The sequence below is a fragment of the Nerophis lumbriciformis genome, unplaced genomic scaffold, assembly GCF_033978685.3.
Source record: "Nerophis lumbriciformis unplaced genomic scaffold, RoL_Nlum_v2.1 HiC_scaffold_165, whole genome shotgun sequence".
Lineage (NCBI taxonomy): Eukaryota > Metazoa > Chordata > Actinopteri > Syngnathiformes > Syngnathidae > Nerophis > Nerophis lumbriciformis.
In genome coordinates this window covers 54,345-64,135 of record NW_027316666.1, presented here as the reverse complement: position 1 = coordinate 64,135, position 9,791 = coordinate 54,345, and the positions used below count along the sequence as shown (strand labels likewise).

The window sequence follows — 9,791 nt, the reverse complement described above, 5'->3', positions numbered from 1 at the left end:
TGCAATGAATGCTTAGTGTGGTGGTGCTCAACTCCTAGTGTAATGCTAGCTCAGTCAATGACACATCGACAGCTAACGAGGGAAATATATGCCCGTTAGCCTGTATGTTGATGTGTCATCCAACTGACAGGGCCATGTAATTCAATGTTAACGTTATGTTGACAGCACAATTTCAGAAAAACCTATGTGGATATGGGTAGTGTCAGTGCCTATTTCGTTCTCAATATGCTGATACGCTGAGGAAATGCATTCCAACATTAGCACGGCTAATTGCAGTTTCTGGTACTGTATGTGCATCAGGCACACATGGGGTGGTATTTGCTTGGCAAAATATAATGCATTACATGTAATGATTTTCTACATTGTGTATTGACATGGTAGTAGGCTATATGAGTTATGTGTAACGTGGTTTTTGCGTAACATGGGTTGGCTTATTGAATTGCACTGAAAGATGGTGATGTGCGTACATGGAAGAGAATGCAGTTTGGATGCAAAATGAGTTATGCAGAACAAAATGTGGCGATAATTTGACTGTTGGCCTTGGTTTGCCATCACAGTAGGCTTATGCGATGTATTATACATTATTATATATAATTATTTCGAAGGTGGTCCGTGCGGTCAAACTAGACATTTTAGCAGGGTAATGCCAACAATCTGTCCCGACTCCCGACAAAAATATTGCTGCGTAACTTTACAAATACATTTGGCTAATCGACATCAGTAAAATGTGGCATAATTACTTCGTAAACCATCTTGCAAGAAGCATAAATAAGACAAACCTACAGCTTTGGACTCGTCGATTGCCATTTGAAGTTCCTTGGAGTAGGATTCCGATTCGGCTGCGTATCTGGCAACCTCAGTCAGGGAGAGTGGAAGGGGACTACAGAATTTTGACTGTAATTGCAGTACCATTTCTGGCCACATTACTACATATGGCACCTTTAAGTATTAATGAGGCTATCTATTTGCTTATTGTTGTATTAATGGTTATGGCAGTTTTACCACTCTAAATAACAGTGGTAATTTTCACAGGAAAAGTGAAGGAAGGCCAGATTGATTCTCAACTCATCCTAGGGGAAGGGGGAGAGACAGGCGAGCTCGTCCCAGGCAGCTCTTTGGTGTTTGCTTCAATGGAGCTGCTGGTTTTCATACTGGTTCGTCACTTACCTCAGCTCAATACACGTGTGAAGGAGTCACCGAGCCATGTGCCGATGAGGCCTCAGCGACTACCGGAGGAGAGCGCACGTCTTGTGGCAAACACGGTTGCCATTCTGGCTGAACTGCCCTCGCTCTGCTCTCCTGCTGGTACGAAATTCTACAGTTGCACATACACGCACATACCATGTAGATAGGAATTTAAGCAAAACAATGTTGATTTCTTGCCTCGCTAAGAATACCACACTTTGGAATCATATCGCTTCAATCCAGTGATTCTCAAATGGTGGATGGTGGCCCCTTTCTCAGTGGGTCGCAAATCATACAAGAATGTTATAATGTCTTGGAATGCACCTTTGCGTTCTAATTTGTGCTGTTCACTTGCTACGAGGTGCGTGACATGTTTTTGGGCGACTTTGTCAAGTTTGACTGGGAAGGGAAAGGCGTTGAGTGGAGTTGAGTTTGAGTTCATTTCGAACGTGCATGCACACAACATGATACATCACAATTTGCAGTTTCTCTTTTCAACATGTTCGAAAAGGAGTAGGAAGAAGCAGATCTTATTTAATCCTACCCCTCTTCTTTTACATAGCAGTTGCTAACACTTTTGTTCACTTCCTGTTCTCAATTTATTCACATATACTCCATAAGTAATAAGAATTCTGCGGAGTGGAGACGTAACCTTGCCATCTGTAGCTCAGGAAATGCAGGCGAGGGACACATCTGCGGGTAAAGAGCGCGCCATAAGCTTATTTTAGCAGTTTAAGTTATGTTGCATGGGGGAATTCTACCCACAATGAAGACTCCTAGGTATGACTAGCGGACTGAGAGGCGTTGCGTTACTATTTTTCTTTTTAACTTACCTATTGAGTTCATCAAAAGAAAAGTTACATTTCTATAATTTAATATTTTTTAATCACACTTTTTGTTTATCTGAAGAGTTGAATCAGAGCTCCTCATTTTGTTTGACCTTCTTGAAGGTCATCCAAGTCCAGTTTCTCTGATTGAACACGTGCAATTATATCTTGTACTGAAAACCTGTGAAGACACTTTATGTTCAAGTCTTTTTTTTAGTTTGTAGGTACAAACTTGTTTTTGATATGACCATTAAACTGACACAGTGTACTATTTTGCACTACCTCAAAATCAAACTGCACTTCGATTGTCTTTTCATGAAATATAAGTTATTTGAGTTGGAAAACTGTGCCGGTCGTCATTAAGGGGTGGTGGTTGGTGCCAGTTTGGAACCACTGCTACAATCTATACGCCACTCAATTTTGCATTCGACACATACCGGTACATTGACATTTGTAAAAACCTATGTCTTCTTACATCCGGTATCACAAAGGTCTTTGTAAACAAAAATGATTTGTTAGCCATCATGTACATTTGTTCCAATAAGACTGTAAGTGCTTATCTATAGAGAACCCAACAAAAAATGCCTATCATTGCACGAAATGCAACTTGAAAAATTGAAAAGTTGTTGTTTTTTATAGTAATTTTTTTTTTTTTTTTTTAAAGACTGCGTTTGGATTGAATACCATTGCCTGCAAGACATAGTACTTTTAATTTGACTGTTGTGATAGTCACCATGAACCTATGCCCATGTTCTCATGGTTTCTGTTTGCAGGCAGCATGACCATCCTACCTACTGTGCTCTTTTTAATTACGGGGGTGCTGAGAGAAACTGCAGTCAAGACTGCTGACAACTCAGTATCTACGTCCGTGTCTGCTGCGCTGCAGGGAATCAAGACCATTATCACCTCCCCAGTGGCTCGTGTGGATAACCTGCAGACGCAGTGGACTGCCCTTGTGAGAAGCAGTCTGGCCTCTGTACTTGAGGACTCGCAGCCAGGTTTGCACATACTCTACATCAGGGATAATAAACTAAATTGTTTTAGGGGGCATATTTCGAGGAAGCTTAGCTAATAATAGAAAGCTTGTATTACTATTCTTAATTTGTATATTCGCGAGAACCAACCATTTGATTTTGGTCTATTTGTCAGAGTTATAGGAGTGCTATGCTGTTTTTAAGGACCTCCTGCAAAACAGCTAGTCAGAGATCATATGTGAGTGTCTCACAAGTTTTTTTTAACTAAACATGCGGGCCACCAGTTGAATAGCCCAAATGATGAAAAAGAGAGGACCTAAAATGGAACCTTGAGGAACACTACTCGTATAACTAAAGAAGTTGAACGAATGACTACTGACTGCATCTAAAGTAAAGCTAAAGCAATACCTTAGTTACATAAATCAAATTACGAAAAACAATGTGTAACTGCCAAAAAGGACACGACTTAAAGGGGTGCCTTGAGGAACGCCTCAGGTATGCTAATCACAAATTTGGACCCCATTGTTCTCTGTTTGCTAGCAAGGTTAAAATGTCAATGCAAAAATCTGCAAATATGTTAACAGTTACCAACACTTACCATCACCATTTAACATTTACCACTAAATGGTAAATGATCTTACCATTTACCACTAAATAGCCTTACTGTACACCAGGGGTGTCAAACTAATTGTAGATCAGGGGCCACATGGAGAAAAATCTACTCCCAAGTGGGCCGGACTGGTAAAATCACGGCACGATAACTTAAAAATAAAGACAATTTCAGATTGTTTTTTTGGTTTAAAAATAGAACGAGCACATTATGAAAGTGTACAAATCATAATGTTGTTTTGTTTTTTTACACTTGCATGTTGCGGTTAATAGTATTCTATATTTTTTTGTCGTTATTTATATTTTCTGAATAAATTATGTGATAATGTTCATCAATCAACTCATTGGTGTTATTTTCAATCTATCAAGATAAAAAAAGTTATATCAAAATCAAATTACAGGATGTTATTTATGTAGTTTGATCATTTTCCTCGACTGATGTACGAACATCATGTGGTTTATTTTTTACATATGTAGCATCATCTACAAAGATACAAGGAATTGCTATTGTGACATCCAGTGGACACATTTAGAACGGCTGTTTCTTTCATTTAAAAATTTAAGGTTAATTTTTATACTTGGCAAACTCAGCCAAGTATAAAACCTGTTTGCGGGCCTAATCCGGCCCTCAGGCCGTATGTTTGACACCCCTGCTCTACACAGTTATATGGAAGGAAGACCCATGAGGCGAGGACATGTTATTTGTCAAACTTGTGTTTTTCTTTAGATGAGTCCAGGCCTGATTTGGATGAGATCAGCATGTTGACAGCGATTACACTCTTCCTGCTCTCTGCTAGTAATGAACTTGTAGGGGTGACTGTCCTGCAGAAGGGCTGCATGGAGCGCTTCCGTAATGCCCTCAACTCTAGTGATCCATGGGTAAGTGCTTGAAACTAAAAAGGTTCCTTAAACACATTGTATATCCTGGATGTGGCTTGTTAACTTTGGTAATTCCACTCTTATTCTGTTGCTTTACCACAGGTTCAGGCACGGTGTTATCAGCTGCTGCTGTCAGTGTTTCAGCATTCCACCCGCCCCCTTTCTACCCCGTACATTCATGCTCTGGCTCCCCTCATGGTGGAGAAACTGAAGGCGGTTGAACGCAGTCGGCCAAGGACTGCCGCCGAGCTGCAGGCTGTGCAGGAGGGCATCAAGGTCCTGGAGAATCTGGTCGGAATGGGTGAGGAGAAGAATCGTAAGTATCTCTTTGCTTAATGGATCACTAATGTACTTTGTAATGTAGTTTTCCATTTGAGTCTACAGTTTCTGGAAGGGAGCTCTATTAAAGTATTCAGTTCAGTGTCTGTGGGCGTGCACTACATCAGCACAAAAAGAGCATCAAAGACTATTTTTAGAATGCCAGCATCAGTTTACTGACAATTTTGGTGTTTTGGGTTCTATTTATATTTGTGCATTTCTTCTCATTGCATTGATGCACAGAACATTTTGGTTTTGAACATATATTGACTATCCAGCACAATGACAAATATATACCGGTACATTAAAAAAAATGATGCATCAAAGCAGATTAATCCATAATCATTATTAATTAAAATGTGTATAATTCAGAACCCCTAAAACATTTTTGGCAAAGTGTTTTAGGCAGTTTGTCCAGGTGGTGTTTATCGTTACGCATGCGGAAATTGGAAGTTGATCTGGCTGACACGCTGCAGAACCAAGCAAGTTAACATGGAAAACGCTGAACAGCACGTTGGCTCTCTTCGTGGGAAATTTGATTACAAAAAAACTTGACGGAATAGTCGACCGACAAAGTATTGTTCACACTCTGCAGGAATGAGTTTTCTTTCTCACCGGAAGCACTTCTATCTTAAAATTGCACATTAATAACACAAAAATAGTAACAGATTCATTTAATGTGGCTAAAAGTTTGTTTGAATAAACACATTTTTCTTAACATGATGTTAAAGGTTTTTCATTAACACTTTTAAGTGTGTATATATATTAAGTCTCGTGGCTCATGAATAATGAAACACAATGAATATAGATGAGTCACGAGTAATCAAAATTAATCCACAACCACCCCATGATTAATCAGTTTGAAAATTATAATAGATTGGCAGCGCTAATATAGATATTTGTGCTCAAATATGAAATTTACCGCAAGCACTTGAAATATCTTATATTCTGCATTGTAATATAAGGAATCATTAATTTGTATCAGTTTTATTCTATCTTGACCACAGAGTTAAAAATTGGTATAACATTTTTCTTTCCCTTCTCTGAATTGCCAAGCAAAGAAAGCATGCATCTACATGAATACTTTGTGTAATGTAGCCTGTTTTAATTTTCAATGTATAATATCATGTTTGAATGTGTCCAATAGGTGTGCAGTTGGTGGCTCTTCTTGTTCCAACTCTCATCTCCTACCTTTTGGATGAAAATACCATTCCCTCTGCCTCCCAAGCCTCCAAAGACTTACATGACTTTGCCCTTCAGAACTTAATGCGTATAGGTCCTCTATATCCAGCTGCCTTCAAGACAGTAATTGGTGCTGCACCTGAGCTTAAAACCCGCCTGGAATCTGCTGTTCGGGCAAACCAGGCCAGCAGCAAAGCCAAAGATGCAGCACGACAAGCTCAACCAACAGTCCAAGCTGCACCGACCATCAAACTCAAGACCAGCTTCTTCTAAAACCTTCAAATGCTCAGAACACTTTCACAGATTACATTCATGTCTCTTAGTATGCTGTGATTCTTGTCCACATAATGTCTGTATCAAGTAGAATGTAGCCATCTCTACAAATTGAAATTATGTACACATTGGTTGAGTTCCTTTTGAATGTTCACCCGAAATGTTCTCCTTGTATAATCTGTTGTACATATATGATTGTGCATGTGTATCCTATGCTCATTTGATATGTGACATTTACTTTTCCCTTATGCTACTTTCTTTTTTTAACCTAATTTCTTATTTTTCATCACCATAAGCCTTAAAGTAATCATTTCCATTATCTTCTGTTTTTGAGTAATGTACATTCCAATGTCATATTTTAATCATGTGATTATTCTGAGCCTCAGGCTACAGTATGTTGCATATGAGCATTGCATATCATATATTCATCCAACCATCCATCTTCTTCGGCTTATCCGAGGTCGGGTCGCGGGGGCAGCAGCCTAAGCAGGGAAGCCCAAACTTCCCTCTCACCAGCCACTTCGTCCAGCTCCTCCCGGGGGATCCCGAGGCGTTCCCAGGCCAGCCGGGAGACATAGTCTTCCCAACGTGTCCTGGGTCTTCCCCGTGGCCTTCTACCGGTCGGACGTGCCCTAAACACCTCCCGAGGAAGGCGATCGGGTGGCATCCTGACCAGATGCCCGAACCACCTCATCTGGCTCCTCTCGATGTGGAGGAGCAGCGGCTTTACTTTGAGCTACCCCCGGATGACAAAGCTTCTCACCCTATCTCTAAGGGAGAGCCCTGCGACCCGGCGGAGGAAACCCACTTCGGCCGCTTGTACCCGTGATCTTGTCCTTTCGGTCATAACCCAAAGCTCATGACCATAGGTGAGGATGGGAACGTAGATCGACCGGTAAATTGAGAGCTTTGCCTTCCGGCTCAGCTCCTTCTTCACCACAACGGATCGATACAGCGTCCGCATTACTGAAGATGCCGCACCGATCCGCCTGTCGATCTCACGATCCACTCTTCCCTCACTCGTGAACAAGACATATCATATATATATACAAGAAACAAGTTTATGGTTATTCTATAATTTAGCTTTGATCAGAAATTACTGCCTTCGTTAGTTCGATAGTATAGATCACAGTAACTAAGAGCCCAATTGGGTTTCTAGTTATTTTTAATTTGAGCAGGAAATGTGTACCATGACTTAAAATTTACTGTTTCTGTTGTTTTTTTTCCATTTTAAATGCTAGTTATCCACCAAGTTGTTAGCAAAACATGATATTATGGTAACACTTTAGTATGGGGGACATATTCTAAGTAACAAAGACTTAATTTAGAGTAATTTGGACACTAGGGGAACATATAAGGGTTAAGGTTACTAATAAGCTATAATTCTGAGGTTATTGAGGGAAGACTCTTAGTTAATGGCTTACTGGTTGTATAATAAGGTCATGCAGAAGAATGTATTAATAAGTACTAAATAATGACTAATAAAGAGCCAATATGTTACAAATTTGCATGTTAATAAGAAACGAATTAATGGTGAATATGTTCCCCATACTAAAGTGTTACCGATATTATGATTTATTTTGTTTTGACAGTGACAACCAGCCCTCTGAGAGCAACCAAAACCTGAATGAGGCCATTGTATAGATTTTTACTTAGAAATTCCCATCGTACAAATAAAGTTGTGTTGACCCAACCGTTATGTTATTATTTGTTGGAGTAAGGATAATTTCTCTTCATGTTTTAAGTATATGTATTTGCTGGTGTAATGTAGGTAAGCCATAGAAGGTTTCTGGTGCTGGTGTAATGTATTGCATATAGACTCTGACACCCACTCAACCAGCCAGTGTGTGTGGGCGGGTCCTCTGCGCTGACGTCATTGGATGACAGCTAGCTGTCAGAAAGTGAGTTCATTCCACGGACTCAAGAAGACGGTACGCCGTCGATAGCTTTTTTTTTTTAGCCTTTCCTTGCATTTATCGACAAGAAACAGTGAGACAAGAGGACAATTCGTTTCCACCGAGCCCGGCCATGGACGAACAGGCGGGTCCCGGCGTGTTCTTCAACAATAATAACAACTCCGTGTTACCCGGCGCTGGTAAAGGACCACTGCCTGATGGCGACGTAGGGGAGGCGGCTCGGGCGCAGTACAGTATCCCGGGGATCTTACACTTCCTGCAGCACGAATGGGCCCGATTCGAAGTGGAGCGAGCACAATGGGATGTGGAGCGTGCCGAATTACAGGTTAAAACCACCACATTTTTTTCTTATATGATCATTTGCTTGTGATAGAATTGAGTCACGACGTTGTTGCTTTACAACGCCTCATTTCAGGCGTCAGTCAGTGATTGTTCTCGTTGCTAGGCTAGCTTGCTAGCATTAGCTCAGGAGCTAAAAAGGCTATAGCGCCCACTTCACCAGACAGCACGGCGACTGTTGTTTTCTACCTCGATACTCTTGACTGAAAAAAAACATTCAATATTCTTGATTGCGTTATTATTTGCTTTATTTATTTATTGCAAAAAAAAATAAAAAATTGGGTCAAACATGATATGGGTTTATGGATCAGCTTAAGAAGTATAACGAGTTAGCCCTCTGTGTACAACAACCACGGCTCACTTGACTCTGCGCTGGATGTGTGTAATGTTAAAACGTTATACTTTGTTTTTTGTTTATGTAACGAAATATAGGGAAGGTTGCCGAAATTGACAATAACCCTTTTTTTTTTTTTAAATCTTGTGGAATATTATTGACTGGCACCTTTCAAAAGACCAGACTATAGTATCACGATGTATTGTTATGGAATGTATCATATTATGGGAGCTGCTGCTACTGCCACTCCCCAGGAAAAGGCTTTAAATACAGTACTTGCTGTATACAACCGCACTGTATGTTATCTCGCAGCCGATCGACCTGTAATCCATCCAAATTCACCGCTGTTGTTTTACTTCTTCATACATTGTTGTGGTTTTTCATTTGGCACTATGTGATGATACTACTACTTTCATTTACAGCTGCTTTGGGTAGTGAGTGACATATCAATAGCACCCTAATTTTAGCACAAAGCAACCAGAATTACAGGTTCCATTTAATGATTAAATTAAATGTTTGTGCAAAAGATTTTATTTTATGCAACACTAAATGTGAGTGTGAATGTTGTCTGTCTGTCTGTGTTGGCCCTGCGATGAGGTGGCAACTTGTCCAGGGTGTACCCCGCCTTCCCCCTGAATGCAGCTGAGATAGGCTCCAGCACCCCCCCGCGACCTCAAAAGGGACAAGCGGTAGAAAATGGATGGATGGGCTTTTTTGTGGGGCTACACTGTACTAAAATACTGTTGGAGAATAAAAGAATGTGGAGGGCCACTTTACTCATTTTATATATGTTTTTATTTTCTACAAAGGCTTAGAAAAGTGTCAAATTTAATACATTTTGATTTTTTGCTCCCATTTTATTCCAGTGTGGCACAGGCCTAAATAAAGAGAGACTTTAAAAGAGACACTTTTCACAAACAGGTTTGCCCAAGCCATTTCAGCTCAAGAACCAAAT

General features: G+C 40.3%; 1 protein-coding gene across 2 annotated transcripts; it reads left to right on the top strand.

Annotated features, from left to right (window-relative positions):
- Positions 1-16: 16 nt before the first annotated feature.
- LOC140678259 (HEAT repeat-containing protein 5B-like) lies at positions 17-7,940 on the top strand. Of its 2 annotated transcripts, none has more exons than XM_072912750.1 (5): positions 17-1,305; positions 2,786-3,010; positions 4,323-4,474; positions 4,577-4,790; positions 5,940-7,940. In XM_072912750.1, the coding sequence occupies exons 1-5, from the start codon at positions 1,131-1,133 to the stop codon at positions 6,245-6,247; spliced, it is 1,074 nt and encodes a 357-aa protein (XP_072768851.1). In that variant the 5' UTR covers positions 17-1,130; the 3' UTR covers positions 6,248-7,940. The 2 variants fall into 2 exon arrangements, with proteins under 2 accessions (XP_072768851.1, XP_072768852.1); XM_072912751.1 differs by lacking the exon at positions 5,940-7,940 and adding an exon at positions 5,190-5,828.
- The last annotated feature ends 1,851 nt before the right edge of the window (positions 7,941-9,791 follow it).

Excerpts from the sequence above, each read along its gene's own strand:
- LOC140678259 (XM_072912750.1), top strand. The coding sequence starts at position 1,131 with ATGGAGCTGCTGGTTTTCATACTGGTTCGTCACTTACCTCAGCTCAAT. Across the intron at positions 1,306-2,785 it reads CTCGCTCTGCTCTCCTGCTG|GCAGCATGACCATCCTACCT; the intron begins GTACGAAATTCT and ends TTCTGTTTGCAG. Across the intron at positions 3,011-4,322 it reads ACTTGAGGACTCGCAGCCAG|ATGAGTCCAGGCCTGATTTG; the intron begins GTTTGCACATAC and ends GTTTTTCTTTAG.